The sequence below is a fragment of the Bos mutus genome, chromosome 1 (genome assembly GCF_027580195.1).
Source record: "Bos mutus isolate GX-2022 chromosome 1, NWIPB_WYAK_1.1, whole genome shotgun sequence".
Taxonomy (NCBI): Eukaryota; Metazoa; Chordata; class Mammalia; order Artiodactyla; family Bovidae; genus Bos; species Bos mutus.
The window spans coordinates 96016008-96037717 of NC_091617.1; the positions used below are offsets into that span (position 1 = coordinate 96016008).

The 21710-nt window shown below is 37.6% G+C and overlaps 1 protein-coding gene and 1 non-coding gene across 3 annotated transcripts in view; one reads left to right on the top strand and one right to left on the bottom strand.

Annotated features, from left to right (window-relative positions):
• PRKCI (protein kinase C iota) overlaps window positions 1-21710 on the bottom strand; it is a 70805-nt gene that overhangs the window by 33633 nt on the left and 15462 nt on the right. For both annotated transcript variants that reach the window (XM_070373377.1, XM_005891725.3), the window contains 2 exons: window positions 2886-2975; window positions 1330-1380 (listed from right to left, as the gene is read on the bottom strand). In XM_070373377.1, the coding sequence (XP_070229478.1) occupies window positions 1330-1380; window positions 2886-2975 (141 nt within the window). The remainder of the gene's footprint in view (window positions 1-1329; window positions 1381-2885; window positions 2976-21710) is intronic.
• LOC138989538 (U2 spliceosomal RNA) lies at window positions 9032-9218 on the top strand. Its single transcript, XR_011465828.1, has one exon. It is a non-coding gene; the product is annotated as a U2 spliceosomal RNA (small nuclear RNA).

A 21710-nucleotide genomic window follows, 5' to 3' on the forward strand; every position in this document is an offset into this window, starting at 1 on the left:
ATGGATATGTGCAGAAACCACAAATAAAAATGGGTTCTTTAATATCTATAACCTATAAATTATACCATATATCAAAAGTAATAACGTGATAAAAATCACTGCAGATGGTGATTGCAGCCATGAAATTAAAAGACTCTTACTCCTTGGAAGGAAAGTTATGACCAACCTAGATAGCATATTTAAAAGCAGAGACATTACTTTGTCAACAAAGGTCCGTCTAGTCAAGGTTATGGTTTTTCCAGTGGTCATGTATGGATGTGAGAGTTGGACTATAAAGAAAGCTGAGCATCGAAGAATTGATGCTTTTGAACTGTGGTGTTGGAGAATACTCTTGAGAGTCCCTTGGACTGCAAGGAGATCCGACCAGTCTATCCTAAGGGAAATCGGTCCTGGGCGTTCATTGGAAGGACTGATGTTGAAACTGAAACTCCAGTATTTTGGCCATCTGATGCAAAGACCTGACTCATTTGAAAAGACCCTGATGTTGGGAAAGATTGAAGGCAGGAGGAGAAGGGGACAACAGAGGATGAGATGGTTGGATGGCATCACTGACTCAATGGACATGAGTTTAGGTAAACTCCGGGAGTTGGTGATGAACAGGGAGGCCTGGCGTGCTGCGGTTCATTGGGTCCCAAAGAGTTGGACACAACTGAGCGACTGAACTGAACTGATACGTAAGCTTGCATTTTCAAATTCCATCAGACTGAAGAGTTGTCTGACTCTTTCAGCTCATCTCATTAATGTTAAGCAGTGGATTAGATATTCAAAAGAAAGTCCCATAGCAGTCCCTAAGGATTCATGATAAAGCATTTAGAGGTAAAGTGTCATGTCAACTACTTACTCTAAAATGATACAGCAAAAAAATAAAAATAAGTGTTTGTTGTGTATATACATGTATGTATATGTGTGCACAGACACAGAGATAAAGCAAACATAGAAAATGTTAATAACTGGTGAATCTAGGTAAAGGATATATGGGTATCTTTGTTTTCAATGTTTCTATGTTTTTTAAACTTCTCCTAAGGTTTGAAAATTTCCGAAATTAAAAAACAAGAAATGACTTATAATGAACTTAATTTTCCTTTCAAATGCACAATAGACGATTATCAGTAAGTTGTAATCAAAAACTACCTGCTTTTTTTTTTTAACTGCCTGATTTTGATCTAGCAAAAGTAGAGAATTTAGGCAGTGTGCTAATCTATTCTCAATTAGACTTAAGAATGGAAAAGAAAAGAAATTAATTAAAAGTTCTAGTTCTGATTTCATTTCACTTGTGCCATTTTATCATAAATAACTCTACTCAAAGGTATGATGTAGATAAACACTTACTATCTTCCCCTGGACAGGGCATTCCAGGACGTTCTGGTACACAAGGGAATACTGAAAGACAACAAATTAAAATTAATACAGCATGTTTAAAAACATACAAATTATACAGAATTTTAAATTAAAAAATCATATAAGTTGATCGAAATGTCAAGAGCCTCTCGTGACATAAGGTATTTTAGTATATGGTCAGTATGATTTTTGGAAGGGATCCATTTTACCAAGGCTATAATGAAAGAAGTTCTTATGAAAGCACCATCCATAAAAAATGTATTAGAAGCTCAAATTACTCATTCCTGTCCCTATTACATCACCAACTGACTTTTTTGTCATAGAGAAGTCATTAACTATTTCGTTAAATCTTTATTGTAGTAACAAATCTTCTAGGATGAAGAATTAAAATTGCAAGATGTATTCAAATATAAACATAAGCCACGATAGTTTTTAAAAGATGTATATACTAAACTTCATTGAAAACCATACCCAAATACAAAAACATAAGCTTTGTCTAAGGAACGACACATCCATAAACATGCTAATTCAAAACATTCTTAAAGAGAATATAATGAAACAGCACATTTATGAACATTTAGTCAACTCTTTGTGATGTACAAAAAGGACGTGGTTTAGAACACAGAATATGGGAAGCACAGTTCCTGAAATATTTTTAAAAGTTGAAATGTAAGCTAACTTCTGAAAACAGATCGTGATACAGCATAAAAAGCAACAACACTTAAACTGCTCAAGACTATGGATCCATAATTTCTTTAAACATCCACTGTAGTTTTATTCTAGAAAGAGACGATCAAAGAATGACTTCTAAAGTTCTTCCAGGATCTCAATAAATTAGAGTGTAAAAACTTTGGGAGTTACTATGTCAAATTCCTAAGGAAGACAAAAATCAAACTTGTTTTTTAAGAAAACACACTGTAAAGGAAAGTACAAAGGAATGACAACAAGGTAATGAAATGAGTCATTACACTGAAGGGAGATGTGTGTTTGTTTCAAGTTTTAAAGAGTTCCTTAGGTTTGGTCTCCTAAGGCTCCCAAAAATGTTATATGAAATACTGCTAATGTATTACAATTATATTAATCATATTAAGTGGGTTCTACATGACATAAAAAATTTGAGGGGCAGGATGGCAGAATGAAAAGAACAGGTTTGGGATGAAAATATCTGGATATACAACCCAGGTCTACAGTGTACCAGTTACGTGACGGCTGAGTTTCAGCCTCTCTTTCTATACCCCTGCCCACCTCTGAGGCTTGTTGACCTTTAACACATTAAAGTGTATGGTAACTACGTAAACAGTTTCACGGTTAACCCTTAAACAAAAGAAAGAACATTTAAGACATCTTACTTCTGGAAATTATTATTTGAATACATTACAAAACTGCAAGAAGATGACTTAGGTTCTGCTGGGCACTCGATTCTTAAATTGTATGCTAAAATTTTGCTGTGCAACACTGATATGATCACAGTTTAATATCCAGGAAGGCATACGCAAATAAGAAATTTCCCAAGATTATAGGAAGAGTAAGAAATGACTACTCCTTACCATGAATCAACAGTTCAGAATCCTTGTTTAGCTCATAAAGCCTAAAGGCTTCTTCTAACTCCAACTGAGATGATACTGTACATGGGTCTCCTAAAAAATATAAAAAGGAAAAGTAAAGCTCATATTTTAAATCCTCTAAATGTGATTAGTAAATAATTTCTACTATATAAAATCTTGAGGAGAAACAATTACATACACACAGAGAAATATTTAACAAGGACAACTGTTTAGATATTTATTTAGATAATTCTATTCTCTGAAGCAGGTAATGTAACTTCCACTCCAATTTCTACAAAATATTAAATGAGGCTCATAGATACAAACTTTATATATATATAACCATTTAATTCTTAACAATATTTATATTCAAAATATAGCAAATCGAATCTACCCTAATCACATTTTAGATTGTCACTGCAATATGATTAATGGCCAGGGATAATTTACTTGTTTCTTTAAAAGAGGAAGTGAAAATGATTCTATCGACACATGAGGTCTCTAGTCATTTTGTCAAATTTATCGTTTACTTGAGAGCATTCTCAAGAGGCTCACAGAAAGGAAAAACAACTATTAAAGTACTCCGGACTGAAGAGCGTTCCTGCTTGATTGCTTTTAAATGTCAGTTCAGTTCAGTTGCTCAGTTGTGTCCGACTCTGTGTGATCCTATGGACTGCAGCACGCCAGGCTTCCCTGTCCTTCACCAACTCCTGGAGCTTGCTCAAACTCATGTCCATTGAGTTGATGATGCCATCCAACCATCTCATCCTCTGTCATCCCCTTCTCCTCCTGCCTTCAATCTTCTCCAGCATTGGTTTTTTCCAATGAGTCAGTTCTTCACATAAGGTGGCCAAAGTATTGGAGTTTCAGCTTCAGCATTAGTCCTTCCAGTGAATATTCAGGACTGATATCCTTCAGAATTGACTGGTTTCATCTCCTTGAGGTCCAAGGGACTCTCAAGAGTCCTCTCCAACATCACAGTTCAAAAGCATCAATTCTTTGGCGCTCAGCTTTCTTTATAGTCCAACTCTCACATCCATACATGACTACTGGAAAAACCACAGGTTTGACTAGACGGACCTTTGTCAGCAAAGTAATGTCTCTGCTTTTTAATATACTGTCTAGGTTTGTCATAACTTTTCTTCAAAGGAGCAAGCGTCTTTTAATTTCATGGCTGCAGTCAGCATCTGCAGTAATTTTGGAGACCAGAAAAAAGTCTGTCACTGTTTCCATTGTTTCCCCATCTATTTGCCATGAAGTGATGGGACTGGATGCCATGATCTTTGTTTTTTGAATGTTGAGTTTTAAGCAAGTTTTTTCACTGGTGTTATCAATCACCTAGAGCCAGACAACCCAGAATGTGAAGTCAGGTGGGCCTTAGGGAGCATCACCACAAACAAAGCTAGTGGAGGTGATGGAATTCCAGCTGAGCTATTTCAAATCCTAAAAGATAATGCTGTTAAAAGTGCTGCACTCAATATGCCAGCAAATTTGGAAAACAGCAGTGGCCACAGGACTGGAAAAAATCAGTTTTCATTCCAATCCCAAAGAAAGGTAATGCCATTCAATGTTCAAACTACCACACAATTGCACTCATCTCACATGCTAGCAGAATAATGCTGAAAATTCTGCAAGCAAGTCTTCAACAGTACATGAACCATGAACTTCCAGATGTTCCAGCTGGATTTAGAAAAGGCAGAGGAACCAGAGATCAGACTGCCAACATCTGTTGAATCATCAAAAAAACAAGAGAGTTCCAGAAAAACATCTACTTCTGCTTTATTGACTACGCCAAAGCCTTTGACTGTGTGGGTCACAGCAAACTGTGGAAAATTCTTAAAGAGATGGGAAAACAAGACCACCTTACCTGCCTCCTGAGGAATCTGTATGCAGGTCAAGAAGCAACAGTTAGAACCGGACATGGAACAACGGACTGGTTCCAGACTGGGAAAGGAGTACGTCAAGGCTGTATATGGTCACTCTGCTTATTTAACTTATATGCAGAGTACATCATGCATAATGCTGTATCATCATGCATAATGAATTACAAGACTGGAATCAAGATTGCTGGGAGTAATATCAATAACCTCAGATATGCAAATGACACCACCCTTATGGCGGAAAGGGAAGAGGAACTCAAGAGCCTCTTAATGAAAGTGAAAGAGGAGAGTGAAAAAGCTGGCTTTTAAATATAAATGCACAGTTTAGTAAACTTACACACAGAGAGGAGAAGAAAGAAACAGCTCCGTTAGTCAACTGCCAATGAACTGAATCATCCCCCTGCATCATGGCATTCCTCAATGAAAAAGTCATTTTGAATATAGGTGGGGCCTGACCTGGGTCCTGCATGCTGCCATTCTTTTGCTCATTCCTGTGGTTACACCAAGAGATGCCATCAACCCAGTCCAAACCTCAGTCACTCACAGCAGGGACCGGTCTACTACTTGAGAGAGAAAAATGAAGTGATCTCCTTCCCTTCTGACTCAAAGAAACGAGTGCCCCTGTTCTTTTCTCCAACTTGGCCACTGAATCCCTCCTTCCTTTTATCTTTTCTAGGAGTTATTCCACTAGTCCTCCCCAGTCTCACTGTTATTTTTTCTTTCCTTCCACTAGCTCTTCTCAGGCAAAGGCAGGTTTGAGTCTCCTTCTCAAAAATTTCTCTCCCGCCCAGGCTGCCATTCATTCTGCAGCCACAATGTAGTCTCAAGAGAAAACTGCAAACTGAGCTGGAAGCAGTGAGTGAAAAGCAACAGAAGGGGGGCAGGGTCTTTGAATTTTGACTTCATACTTTTATATTTTTTAAATTAAAGGTTTATAATCTTTTAGATTTACTAGTAATAACATTTCTTACCATCAAGAGTGACCCACCTTGCTTTCTCTATGTTCGTATCTTCCAAGCATTTCTCCCAATTTTGCTGTCAGGTTTTAGTCCAAACACTACCAAAACGGCCGTATCTAAGGTCATTAAAGCAGCTGCGGAAATCAATGGCACGTTTTGTCTTTACTCTCGTTGACCTCTCTATACCATCTAACAAAGTTACCCACTGATCATTATAGAAACTCTGTGTCTGGGTTTCTAAAACACCATTCTCCTGGCTTACCAACTTTTCTTTTAACTTTTTAGTTTGGAAATTTTCAAACGTATTACAAAATCCTGTTCCACCAGCAATACTCACTCACTTATTCCCCTTCACCATATCATTCTGAGCAAATCCCTATAATTCTAGATAAAATTTTCTTAATATATTCATAATATCACTATAAACCCATAAAAACTGACAAAAACTCACTGTAAAATATCCAAACAATCATAACACTAACCCTAACCCCACGTCAAAAAAACCCACTTCCAATTAAATAGTAATCACTCCCCATTTCCCCCCAACCTCTCCTCCAGCTGTCAGACCTAGGCAACCAGTGACTGATTACTTTCAGTCTCTATAGTTTTGCCTTCTCTGGACACTTCGTATCAGTGGAATCACAAAATATGTGGTCTTTTATATCTAGATATTTTTGCTTGGAATGTTTTCAAGGTTCATCTGTGTTGGTGAGGATGCAGAGAAACTGGAATCCTTATCCACTGCCAGTAGGAATGTAAACTGGTACTGCTGCTTTGGAAAACAGTTGATAGTTCCTCAAAAACTTGAACACAGTTACCATATGACACAGCAATTCCACTCCTAGATGTATATCCAAGAGATATGAAAACATATGTCCACACAGAAAGTTGTAACCAAATATTAATAGCAGCATTACTCATAATAGCCAAAGAATGGAAATAACCCAAATGTCGATCAATTGATGAATGGATAAATAAAATGTGGTATCCATACAATGAACTATTAATCAGTCATTAAAAAAGGATAAAGTATTGATACTTTATATATCATGTCTAGATTAGGCAAATCTGTAGAAACAAGAAGTAGATTCATGGTTATCTAGGTCTGGGAACTCTAAGGGGAAGGAGCCTGGGGAAGACAGTAACTGCTCATGAGCATGGAGTTTCTTATTTGAGTGATTAAAATGTTATAAAATTGATTGTGGTGATGGCTGCACAACTTTCTGCACAAATATAGTAAAAAACACTGAATTGTACATTTTAAATTATAAATTATTTCTAAATAAAGTTGTTAAAAAAATTTAGTGTAGCATTTTTATAAAAGTGAATCCAATAACAATTTAATATTCCAGTCCAAAAGCAAAGTTTGTTTTCACTTGTCTCAAAGAACTAAAGTAATACTTTTATACAGACTCACTTTCTCAGTTATTTAAATTTCTCCTAATTTGCCATACACATGAAAGTGAAAGTCATATAATTATATTCCATTTTAAATATAGGTTTAAACAAATAACTTGCTTCTACAGAAGTATATTTAAGTGCAGGTCAAAGTTTAAAAAATAGAAAAGCAACGTAAAAGAGAATAAGAAAACTTCACATTTCAGTAAGTATGCAAATTATTCTTCCAGTTAGACAAATAAGCCAGTTTTAAAAAAATGAAAAACAAACCAGTTGACTAAATTAATTCCAAACAGTGAAATAGTCAAAAAATTCTAGAAACAGAATGAATCTGAAACATAATTAATGCTTCATTTCTAATTTTCCAGGTGAGGGAACTGAGATAAATCATATACAATAAATTATGTTCCTAGGAAATGCCTGAGTCCATATGAAAGGTCTTTAAAAAGCATCAAAAATCTCCCAAAGACATGTCCTACAGTGCTTCACACACAGATTCTCTCCCAGACTCCAAATCCCGTCACTCTTGCATGATTTCAGCAAAGTTACTTCTTTAAGCTTTCATTTTCTCCTATGTTAAAACAAGGGCTATTACCTGTATTGCAAGGACAATGGGAAAACTAAAGATCTTATATTAAAAGTGACTCATAGAATGCTTAGTTCATTATAGGTGTGGCTTTTATTAATGCACCTTGATTAAAAGTCATGAGTTGAATTAATCATTTTTAAAGGTAAAATAACCATATTTTTAAAAGTCAGTCTTTCCCTTCTGCTAGACAGTTTTTTTGCTATGCCAGTATCTGCTTGCTGTTGGTTGAAATCTAAGTCAGGTCAAGTACCTGCTTTCAGTATGTACCTAGTGATGGATGCTTTTGAATAACCACAAGGAAGTGTGAAAGTAAGTGTTAGTCACTGACACTGTGTATACTCAAATCTACTTTGTTTTTATTGGATTGAATGTTTTTGGTTCAGGTATTACCTTTTCAGGCCAGTTGCTTAATGCCTGATAAAGCAGGACATGTAACTCAGAAGTAAAACATTCCATGCATAGTCATCATGAAACAAAGATGAGACAGAAAGCTATTTTCCAAGGCCCACTCAGTTACTAAAGTCAAATTCATATCCTAAAACAGGCAAATACCTAGAGTGAGATCAGCTTGATTTAATGAATTTCAGTGTAATAAAATCTATATATTAGTCAGCAGGCCTGCTCTTTTTTCAGTGCATCTACATTTCCTTTTCACCTATAAAAACAAAGAAATTAGATCAGGGAAACTCAAAGTGTTTGGTAAATATGCAAGATTCAATTATTTATGAGATAACTTCAAGAGGTATAGAACATGACACAGGAATGTAACACTAGCTATATTAGATATTTTAGCATATGGCTGAATTCAGTGCCACACATCGGAAAGAACCAACATAGCCTAAAACCAAAGCTGGCAACCTTTAATATTGCCTGAGATAGCACCACCACACTGTTCTTGATCTTGGAGCCTGACATAGATTTACATATTCACTCACTGTTCCCACCAAGATGTTACCACTCTCCCCCTCACCCCTCGCTTCTGAATACTGGGTTCAAGACACTGTATGCCACTTATGAAAGTCAGGGCACTCCCTACTCTAAATGGCTACACTGCTTAAAATGAAGACTTGCAAAATTTTTCCAAGAATACTATGGTATTTAGGTGGTCATCCTTTCACTATTAGGCCCAGTCACAGATATAAATAGATTTCTGGTTTCTTGCTTCCTTTTTCTGGGAGGTGGAAATCAGTGGTTCCAGAAGTATGTACTCTCCTATCAAGCTACACACCCTCAACTTCCACTTCTGGAGTAGATAAACTAAAAAGAACTGGATTTAACCCTCTACCTAAAACAAAAGAAAAATTAGACAAAATTAATGACAAAATCGCTTCTCGGGCTTTTGGCTAAGATCAAGTGTAGTATCTGTTCTTATCAGTTTAATATCTGATACGTCCTCTATCCAAGGACAATATATTAAATGGATTTTTGGAGCAGGGAGTTGGAATAGGAGCTTGCTCCATCCACTCCACGTGTTGAAAAAAAAAAATGACAAAAAAGTGGTTCAAGATATTGGAAATCAAGCAATGAAGGATCAGCTATTTCCAAGTAACTTAAATGCATCTCAGAACAAAAATCAGAAACTTTCATATAAACACAAACATATTCAACATCCAATAAGGCAAAAGTCACAATGTCCAGAATCTGATAAACTAAAACCACACATGTGAAGAAGCCGGAAAATATGACCCATAACAGGAGAAAGGTCAATTGAAAGTGACCCCAAACTGACACCAATAAAAGAACTTGAAGACAAGGACATTAAAAGTTATTATATCTGAAAGGTTCAGAAGCAAAGCATGATAAGTACACACGGAAGATATTTTTAAAACACCCAAATTTAATGTCTAGAAATAATGCTACAATGTCTGATATGAAATATGCTTAGAGGGAATAAGTGGCAGATTAGATATCACAGGAGAAAAGACTGGTGAACTTGAAAACACAGCAACAGAACTATACAAAATGAAATGCAGAAAAAAAGATAGAAAAAGGAAAAAAAAAAAAAGAACAGAGCATCAGTGAGCTTTATGACAAGTTGAAGAAGCCTACTATACATGTAACTGGAGTCCCTGAAAGAGGAATCTGGCCAAAATTTTTCCAAATTTGATGAAAACTATAAATCCATGGATCCAAGTAGATCAACTATACAAAATGTGTACGAGACAAGAAACATAAAGAAAACTAAACTAAGGCCTATAATTATCAAATTCCTTCATCCAGCAATAAAAAGAAAAATCTTAAAAGCAGTCAAAGAGATACATTACATACAGAGAAACACAGGTAAAGATAACAGCAGATTCTGCATCAGAAACAATGCAAGCGTACGAAACAGTGTACTGAGTGGAAAAAGATTATCAACCTACAATTTACCCAGCAAAATTATTTTTAAAACAAAGGTGATCTAGAGGCAAATTCATAGAGAAATTTATTGAGACAGAAAGGCAAATTCATCACATCAGATCATATCAGATCAGTCACTCAGTCGTGTCTAACTCTTTGCGACCCCATGAATCGCAGCACGCCAGGCCTCCCTGTCCATCACCAACTCCCGGAGTTCACTCAGACTTACGTCCATCGAGTCAGTGATGCCATCCAGCCATCTCATCCTCTGTCGTCCCCTTCTCCTCCTGCTCCCAATCCCTCCCAGCAGTATGACCTAAATCAAACCCCTTATGATTATACAGTGGAAGTGAGAAATAGATTTAAGGGCCTAGATCTGATAGAGTGCCTGATGAAGTATGGAATGAGGTTCGTGACATTGTACAGGAGACAGGGATCAAGACCATTCCCCTGGAAAAGAAATGCAAAAAAGCAAAGTGGCTGTCTGGGGAGGCCTTACAAATAGCTGTGAAAAGAAGAGAAGCGAAAAGCAAAGGAGAAAAGGAAAGATATAAGCATCTGAATGCAGAGTTCCAAAGAATAGCAAGAAGAGATAAGAAAGCCTTCTTCAGTGATCAATGCAAAGAAATAGAGGAAAACAACAGAATGGGAAAGACTAGGGATCTCTTCAGGAAAATCAGAGATAGGAACATTTCATGCAAAGATGAGCTCGATAAAGGACAGAAATGGTATGGACCTAACAGAAGCAGAAGATATTAAGAAGAGATGGCAAGAATACACAGAAGAACTGTACAAAAAAGATCTTCATGACCCAGATAATCACAATGGTGTGATCACTGACCTAGAGCCAGACATCCTGGAATGTGAAGTCAAGTGGGCCTTAGAAAGCATCACTACGAACAAAGCTAGTGGAGCTGATGGAATTCCAGTTGAACTATTCCAAATCCTGAAAGATGATGCTGTGAAAGTGCTGCACTCAATATGCCATCAAATTTGGAAAACTCAGCAGTGGCCACAGAACTGGAAAAGGTCAGTTTTCATTCCCATCCCAAAGAAAGGCAATGCCAAAGAATGCCCAAACTACCACACAATTGCACTCATCTCACACGCTAGTAAAGTAAGGCTCAAAATTCTCCAAGCCAGGCTTCAGCAATATGTGAACCGTGAACTTCCTGATGTTCAAGCTGGTTTTAGAAAAGGCAGAGGAACCAGAGATCAAATTGCCAACATCCGCTGGATCATAGAAAAAGCAAGAGAGTTCCAGAAAAGCATCTATTTCTGCTTTATTGACTATGCCAAAGCCTTTGACTGTGTGGATCACAATAAACTGTGGAAAATTCTGAAAGCGATGGGAATACCAGACCACCTGATCTGCCTCTTGAGAAATTTGTATGCAGGTCAGGAAGCAACAGTTAGAACTGGACAGGAAACAACAGACTGGTTCCAAATAGGAAAAGGATTTCGTCAAGGCTGTATATTGTCACCCTGTTTATTTAACTTATATGCAGAGTACATCATGAAAAACGCTGGACTGGAAGAAACACAAACTGGAATCAAGATTGCCGGGAGAAATATCAATAACCTCAGATATGCAGATGACACCACCCTATGGCAGAAACTGAAGAGGAACTCAAAAGCCTCTTGATGAAAGTGAAAGTGGAGAGTGAAAAAGTTGGCTTAAAGCTCAACATTCAGAAAATGAAGATCATGGCATCCGGTCCCACCACTTCATGGGAAATAGATGGGGAAACAGAGGAAACAGTGTCAGACTTTATTTTTGGGGGGCTCCAAAATCACTACAGATGGTGACTGCAGCCATGAAATTAAAAGACGCTTACTCCTTGGAAGGAAAGTTATGACCAACCTAGACAGCATATTGAAAAGCAGAGACATTACTTTGCCAACAAAGGTTTGTCTAGTCAAGGCTATGATTTTTCCTGTGGTCATGTATGGATGTGAGAGTTGGACTGTGAAGAAGGCTAAGCACCAAAGAATTGATGCTTTTGAACTGTGGTGTTGGAGAAGACTCTTGAGAGTCCCTTGGACTGCAAGGAGATCCAACCAGTCCATTCTGAAGGAGATCAGCCCTGGGATTTCTTTGGAAGGAATGATGCTAAAGCTGAAACTCCAGTACTTTGGCCACCTCATGCGAAGAGTTGACTCATTGGAAAAGGCAAATTCATAGAGAGAGGAAGTGTAAGAGAGGCTATTACCAGGAACTGGAGGAGGAGAGTAATTGCTTGATGGGTATAGAGGTTTTGTTTGTGATGATTAAAAAGTTCTGGAAGTGAGTAGTGAGAATGGTTGCATGACATTCTGAATGTGCTTAAATGTCACTGAACTGTACACTTTAAAAAGGTCAAATGGCAAAATTTTATATTATATACAGTTTGGCACAATTAAAAAAAAAAAGGAATATACTAGAATAGACCTCAAGCCATAAGGCCTAGGAAAAATAGAGGGGGAGGAGAGTTTCAAAATACATGCTAAATAACACCACTGATACGAATTTAAAAGCCTATGAAGGGAATTCCCTGGCAGTCCAGTAGTTAAGGCTCAGCACTTTCACTGCCAGGGGTGGAGGGTTAGGAGGGTGGGGGCCAGGTTCAATGCTTGGTCAAGAAACCAAGATCATTCAAAGTGTGCAGCCTGGTCAAGAAAAATAAAATAAAATAAAATTAAAAAACGAAAGTACATAAAAGCACTATACTTTGTCATATATATATATAGAAAGAGAGAGAGAGAGAGAGAAATAATGAAAGATTAGTGGTTGCTTGGGGATGGCGGGATAGGAGTAAGAAAACAGCTTAGACTATAAACTTGTCCTATGATAGTAGCTGCCTCTTACAGAGGGAAGGAAGACAATGCAATTGGAGATGGGGATGTCAACAAGAAGGACACATGCTCTCAGAGAGCAGAGCATGTCTGGGAGCCCTGGTGCCCTACTGGGCTCCTATGTCCTTCCTTGTTCAACTCTCAACACATCTCCACTCCACCACTCCAAGGGGTTTCTCTGAGGTGGGTCCCAGCCTGATCCTTTTGCCTCTCAGGCAGCACCACAGCCTGGTATATAAACAGTAGCAGCCAGAATTTACCAGGCACAATGTCTGGAGCATGGAGCTGGGGCAGACGCCAGAGCTGAGAGAACTGCTCGGGATTTCTTAAAGTTAGCTGTCTTCTCATGGGATCCTCTACCCCTGTGAGCACAGGAAGGCTTTCCAAGGACTACTATGCTAGACAGTTTATTAAAGGCATCCTTTTCCTCAACTCCCATATAAACCCCTTTCCAGAAACCATCTGCCTGAGAACATGCCTGGAATGTAGCACCTTAGCTCACCTCCTTTTCAAATTTTTCTTTTCCTATTTTATTTTTACAAAAGCATATATAACTACCATACGATCCAGCCATTCCACTTTTAAGTATTTACCCAAGAGAAAAGGAAACATATATCCATTCAAAGACTTGTATGTGACTGCCACAACACTTTTATTTATAAATAGCTTATTATAAACTATTATTTATAATAGCCCCAAACTAGAGACAACCTCAGTGTCCATCAATAGATGAATAGAAAAACAAATTGTGGTACATTCACATGTTGGAATACCACTCGGCAATAAAAAGAAATGAGTTACTGAGACATACAACACGTGAATCAATAATCATGCTGAGTGAAAGAAGCCAGACACCTGCTCTCAAAAAAAAAGAGGTACATGTTGTATGATTCTGTCCCTATAAAACCCTAGAAAGTGGAAACTAATCTATAGGAACAGAAAGCAGATCATTAGTATCATTAGTTGCCTGGAATGGAGGAGTAGGAGTGAGGAATTGCAGAGCACAAGGAACATTTGGAGATAACAGACATGTTCTCTACCTTGCTTCCCATGATGGTTTCCGTGGTGACAAAATTCATTAAACAGTATGCTTAGAATATGTACAGTTTACTGTATTTTAATTATACCTCAATGAAGAAATTTTTAAAGAAGAAACAAAGGTATGGAAAAGCTAAAAGAATTCATTACGAGTAAACCTCCAATACAGAAATGTTCTCCAGTACAGGAAGTCCTCCAAGCAGAAGGAAAAATACCAGTTAGAAAACAAGGTCTGCTCAGAGGTACTTGGATATTTTTACTTATTTATATTGATTTTCATTTTTTAATTTTCAGGTTTGGAATCACAATACTGCTATCTAAATAACTGAAGTTACACTGAATATACATTCAGTCAAAAAGTTTTCACTCACTGTTTTTTTCTGATAAAGAATAAGTATGAAGAATGATTTACTATTTTAGTTCTTAACATATCAGCTAAAATTACACCAGACTAGAGATGTTTGGAAAATATCACATAAGAGAAATATGTTTCTTCCCATACTCAGTGTGGTTCTGTTAAACTCTGGCACTCTATTTTCTCTCTGTGAATACATCAGATTTTATAATGCAAGATGTTTAATCCAGAATTCAGAAATACTCCATACTCTTTTGTCAAAGAACAATTATTCTCATTTTAAGTTTCCGTGAATCTCACCTATTGAAGCCAACAGGATGTGAATTGAAGAACTATATCCAAAAAACACCTTCTCCCACTCTTTGCAAATCAATTACATTTCAGCTTTTTCCCTCACATAGTCTTTTACAGGGTGTGAGGAAAAGAAGTTCACAAATGCTACTGGTGAAACTATAACAAGGGGTACAATATTTACCCCTTTGGAGGTCAATTTATCATCAAGGACACATTTCATTTTAGGGACTTTACAGATAATACAGTATAAGTGTTCCAAAAATACAGGCACAAAGGTATTTACTGCACCAAAATTTTTGACAATTAAACTGCAAACAATCCAAATATTCATCAAAATAGGATTATTATATAATACTATATATACAGGGTTTAAGAGGAATAAGATATATTTTTTGCACTTATATGAAAAGAGATGGTACACTTACAAGATGCTAAGTGAAAAGCAGGTTAAATAACAGCTTATAGGGAACTTCCCTGGTGGTCCAGTGGCTAAGAGTCTGTACTTGCAATGCAAGGGGCCTGGGATCGATCCCTGGTCAGGGAACTAGATCCCATATGCCATAATTAAGAGTTCACACGCCACAACTAAAAATCCCACATGCTACAATGAAGATCAAAGATCCTGAGAGCTACAAGTAAGACTTGGCACAGCCAAATAAGTACATATTTTTTTAAAAAGAAATAACAGTTTGTATAATATTAGTCTATTTGTAAGATAGAAAAAAATTGTTACCCTATCCATTGGAGTTGTATATTCTCAGAAAAAGAGACATTGATTTGTTCTTAGCGGCTATTTTTGGAGATCTGAAAATCCCCAGAGATACTTTTTTCTTCAAATAAGTCAATATTTTTGTTAAAAAAGCATGCATTACTCTCAATAAAAACTTTAATAAGAAACAGAATACCCAAAAGCTAGTGACAGGAGTTAACTAGTTTCCAGTAAAAGAGAAGTGACACTGTTAAATTTAAATCAGGTAATCAGACCCTGAATAAATTAGAATTTATAGAACTAGAAACTTAGAGAATACTTAATATTAGGTTGTAATATTTTTAAAGTACATCCTTGGGAATTCCCTGGCAGTCCAGTGGTAAAGACCTGGGGTTTCACTGCCATGGATCCGGGTTCAGTTTCTGGTCAGAGAACTGAGATCCGCAAGCTGGGCCGTGCCACCAAAAAAAACAAAAAAAGGCAATAAAGTACATCCTTAAGGAAAAACAGTCACACACATAAGGAACTAAAAGCCACATTTATTACTTCCTGTCCCACACTCTCACTGCATATGAGAACCAGGATATGACTATTACAAACTACTATTCGTTCTAAAATATTTAGTTAGATTAAGCAAACCAGCTTTTCTACATGCACATCAAAACAAATCAGTAAAACTGGCTTTGAACACAAAGAAAAAAAGCAGCTGTCACAAGTCTGTTTAAAGAAATGAAGTAAGCGTGTGATCCTTATTTGCTCTGATATAAAATCCCACAATCAAACGTTTAGTTTCTAGAACAATGTCTCTCATAAACCAGAGAAATCAAATTATAGTCTTGTCTTCCACTGATCCTAGAGAAAATTTTTTCTCCATGTAAGAATGCCCTAATACCTACATGATTAAACATAAAGGGGAAAAATTACAACTGAAAAATAATTGCAAGGAACTTAAGAATAATTACCACTGGCTCTGTAGGCCTAAATTAAGAAAAGACAGGTATCAGAATTAACCAGGGTAAGAAGGATCATAGGGGAATCAACAGACCTTAATGAAAAGTTTAACCTTTTATTTGAATGAGGCAAAGGCTTTATAAGGTTTTATAGATTTCCCTGGAAAATTAGGGCACTTAATAACTATTTAGGGAGAAAGAACTATGAGTTATACTATAAAAGAATAAGGCTGTTTCATCAAAGAACTAATTAAATTTACTATGTGACTCCTTTAATTAAAATACACTATTAGGTTAAGAAAAAGCAGAATACACTGCAACTCCCAATGCTTAAATCTCTAATAAGTGATATAAAACTAACCCTGGAAAGGCTTGCTACCACCCTTTGTACAATTTACAAATATTCTTTCAGCATGCTATAAATAGTGAGAGACTTTATTTTGGGGGTCTCCAAAGTCACTGCAGATGGTAACTGCAGCCATGAAATTAAAAGACGCTTGCTCCTTGGAAGCAAAGTTATGACCAACCTAGATAGCATATTCAAAAGCAGAGACATTACTTTGCCAACAAAGGTCCGTCTAGTCAAGGGTATGGTTTCTCCAGTAGTCATGTATGGATGTGAGAGTTGGACTATAAAGAAAACTGAGCACCGAAGAATTGATGCTTTTGAACTGTGGTGTTGGAGAAGACTCTTGAGAATCCCTTGGACTGCAAGGAGATCCAACCAGTCCATCCTAAAGGAAATCAGTCCTGAATATTCATTGGAAGGACTGATGCTGAAGCTGAAAATACTTTGGAAAATACTTTCCAATACTTTGGCTACCTGATGTGCAGAACTGACTCATCTGAAAAGATCCTGATGCTGGGAAACATTGAAGGGGGGGAGGAGAAGGGGACGACAGAGGATAAGATGGTTGGATGGCATCACTGACTCAATGGACATGAGTTTGAGTAAACTCCGGGAGTTGGTGATGGACAGGGAGGCCTGGTGTGCTGCAGTCCATGGGGTTGCAAAGAGTCGGACATGACTGAGTGACTGAACTAAACTGAACTGATTACTGAGTACTGCTCTAGACACTGGAACTCCACAGAAAAGCCAGGATCTCTGCTTTCATGGAGCTTATAGTCTACACAAACAAGATACAAAGTGAATACGGGTTCAGAAGAAAAACAGGGGTTCTTGAAGAACATGACATCTGAATTAAGACCTGAATGACAAGAAAGAGACAACCATGTGACAATCTTGGAAGAGAACTCTCCAGGCAAAGATGAAACAAAGTATAAAGGTACCAAGACAATTTAAAATGGATGGCTCTAAACCAATTTCATTCATTTATTTGTATTTTTATTTATTTTTTGGGGCACATCACCTGGCATGCTGGATCCTAGTTCTCTGACCAGGGATTGAACCTGTGTCCCCTGCAGTGGAAGCTTGGATTCTTAAGCACTGGACTGCCAGGGAAGTCCTAAAACCAATTTCTTTTAAAGAAAACGCATTATCTAGGGAATTCCTCAGTGGTCCGGTGGTTAGGACTCCCTGCGTTCATTGCTGAGGGCCCTAGTTCAATCCCTGGTTGGGGAATTAAGATCCCACAAGCTGTGCAGCATGGCCAAAATAAATAGATAAAATAAATATACGTCTTTTAAAAAAACAAAAAACCCACATTATATAGTGACTTCTATATGCACTACAGTTTGAAAATCACTGAATGCAAAAGCACTACATGGCGAATAAATAAAAAGAAATGATCAAAACAGGACTAAAATAACACTGACTTGGGTAAGAAACAGTATATTGATACTAACTATATTTTTCTTTTGCTTTTCCTCTTTTCTTGGCCATGCTGTATGGCTGAGGTGATCACAGTTCCCTGACCAGGAATTGAATCCAGGCCATGCAATGAAAGCGCCAAGTCCTAACCACTGGACCCCCAGGGAATTCTCTATGCTAGCTATATTCTATGCACTGTGCTAAATTATATAGTTTCATTTTCAGGCTGAAGACATATTATGAAATATCCACATCATTTATAATTAACAATATTTAAACAAACCTTTAGATAGAGAAGGTCAAAAAGTAGTTGAATAGATGAGAAAACTCAGTCTTACTCTTAAATAGTACAAAATATAAAATACAAAGCTAGCATTTCACTTATTAGATTTAAAAAACGTTCAGTTCAGTCGCGTGGTTATGTCCGACTCTTTGTGACTCCATGGACTGCAGCACACCAGGCTTCCCTGTCTATCACCAACTCCCGGAGCTTGCTCAAATTCATGTCTATTGAGTTGATGATGCCATCCAACCATCTCATCTTCTGTCATCCCCTTCTCCTCCCTCCTTCAATCTTTCCCAGCATCAGGGTCTTTTCAAATGAGTCAGTTCTTCACATCAGGTGGCCCAAAGTATTGGATTTTCAGCTTCAGCATCAGTCCTTCCAATGAATATTCAGGACTGATTTCCTTTAGGATGGACTGGTTGGAGCTCCTTGCAGTCCAAGGGACTCTCAAGACTCTTCCCCAACACCACAGTTCAAAAGCATTCATTCTTTGGCCCTCAGCTTTCTTTATACTCCAATTCTCACATCCATACATGACCACTGGAAAAACCATAGCCTTGACTAGATGGACCTTTGTTGGCAAAGTAATGTCTCTGCTTTTGAATATGCTATCTAGGTTGGTCATAACTTTCCAAGGAGCAAGCGTCTTTTTATTTCATGGCTGCAGTCACCATCTGCCGTGATTTTGGAGCCCAAATGTTAAAGACATAATACCTGAGGCTGGTGAAGGCAAGAGTGAAGGGATGTTCTCATTCAATGTAGTTGTGCCTTAAACTGGTTTAACTTTCTTAGACAGCAAACTGTCACTAGCTACCAAAATCTACAATGTGCATACCGTGTGCATTTACTACTGAGAGAGTCCCATACAACAGAAGAAATTTACATATAAAAATGTTTATTATATAGTAGCCAAAATCTCAAAACAGTCCAATGTCCATCAATCAAAGATTAAATAAATCATGAAATATCTACAATATGGAATATTTCACAGGGTTATAAAAAAGATAATGATATAAAGGGATGCATACTGAAATGAAACAATGTCCAATACTCATTATCAAAGTTCACTGGCTTGCATATATTTCTTTTTATGTGAAATAAGCTGTTTATTAGTGATATATAGAAATAAGAATATTTATATATGCATAGGATATATCTAGAATGATATACACTAAGCTGTGGTTTCTTCCCTTAGGACCAGGACTGGTGAGGGAAGAGAGAGGATAAAGGGTAAACAGAAGATTTTTTAAATTTCATAATCATCTCTACTACTTTCCCCCCCCAAACAGTAAACATGGATTACTTTAGAGAAACTTTAAAAAATGTCTTAAAAAGTGAGAATGGGCTTCAGTTTATCCATAGCTTGAAGCTAGAAAAATATCTTTTCAGGGCTCTTCATATTAGTGAATACAGAAATAGCCAGCCCCAAATATTGAATTAAAATGCCATTCCTTAAGATCAAATTCCATGGGTATTACAATTAATTGAGAACCATTACACAAAACTAGCATATTCAGGCATCTTTCAACTATACTTCAGTGACATTCCATCATGTAAAATAAAGGCTAATGTGGTTTGCAAAGCCTTCTGGGATCTAGTCCTATGCTTCTCAAACTGTAATATTCATGCAGCTCACCTGTAGATCCTGTTAAAATGTAGATTCTGATTCAGTGATGGGGCTGGAGAGCCCCCTTTTCTACTAAGTACCACAGACTGTACTTCAAGTAGCAAGGATCTAGCCCAAGTTCCTTAGCACTCCCCATCCTTAATTTTGAAAATTAACTGATTTAAAAAATTATTTAGAAACTAGCTTTATCTTAAGCATCTCTCCCTCAGCAGTCATTTTTTTTAAGTAAATTAACATAAAATCTCAATTTTTAAAAAGCCCTTTTGGGGCAGCAATAATAGCCCTTATGAATAATCAGCATCTGATCTGAATAGCAATTGAGTAGTATTTTAATTATTTGCTGGCAGGGGGAGCTATATTTTAAAAAGGAGCATTAGTGTAATTAGGCCTCCATGGCTTCTGGTTAACACATTAAATATAAAAACACTCTACCACCTCCAAAGTTTCTACCACAACCCACAAAGTTGCCACATCCACCTTCACAACCTCTCTGTGATCCACAGATTGCGTTTCTTGTCTAGGAAGGGCCTTTTTCATGTCACAGCTCATCCATTAATAGAGTGGTATTTCTGAACACCAGTTTTATCAACTGTGTCATGATCATCAAAAGTTACAAAAGCAGGGACTTCCCTGGTGGTCCAGTGGTTAAGAATCCACCTTGCAACACAGGAGATGCAGGTTTGATCCCTGGTCAGGGAACTAAGATCCCACATGCCGAGAAGCAACTAAGCCCACACCCTGCAACTACCAAGCTCACACGCCTCAACCAGAGTCTGTGCACCGCAATGAAAGATCCCCCATGCAGCAACTCAGGCCCGACGCAGTCAAATAAGTAAGTAAATAAATATTTTTTAAAAGTTACAAAAGCAAATCCTCTCTTTTCTCCACTCTACCTGTCTTCCTTAACTTCTATAGTTTCAATCTTGCCATACTTTTCAAAGCAGTTGCTCATAGTCTTCTGTATCTTCTTTAATACCATCAACAAAAATTTTCTTTGCTTTCAAAAGAGCATTAGGCTTTACAGAATCCTCCAGAAACAGCTCCCTGGTTTCACCAAACACCCAGCAACTTCGTGTGGTTCTGCACTCATTGCCACGTCCACCTCTTCAACACTTGAGTAAGTCATAAGACTAAAAGTCCTAGAATGTTTTGTCTGGGCGTCTCTCATCACTGCTCGATCTGTCAGTGTGCCCCATTTCTCAGAATGTTCTCTTAAAATGTTGTCTATAGTTTCAGAGCAGAGTTCTCAACTGTGCTGGTTCCTCTGGATCATGGCCCCCCTCCTTCTGGTGGTGGCCGGCTGGGGGTGATCTGGTAGTGGTTTTACCTCTGTTCCCTGGTGGCTCAAATGGTAAAGAATCCACCTGCAATGCAGGAGACCCAGCTTCGATCCCCGGATCGGGAAGATCCCTCGGAGAAGGGAATGGCAACTCACTCCACTATTCTTGCCTGGAGAATCCCATGCACAGAGGATCCTGGCAGGCTACAGTCCATGAGGTCGCAGAGTCAGACATGACTAAGTGTGACTAACGTTTTCACTTTCACTTTGAGATCAGACTTGCCTCTTCCAACTCAGGTTCAATAATGGGACCAAGAGGAGGAGGCCTCCCCATTCTTTCAACTTAGTGAATTATTGCCCTTCCCCACATACCATGTTCTTCATACCTTCATGCCTTTTTATATCTTATACTTTCCTTTTTCTCTATTTCTTTCTGGTTCTCCCCTTACCTACTCCCCTTCAAAAGCTTTTACTCTGTTAGAGGTTTAGTTCAAACTTTGCAGATATTTCAGGCATAT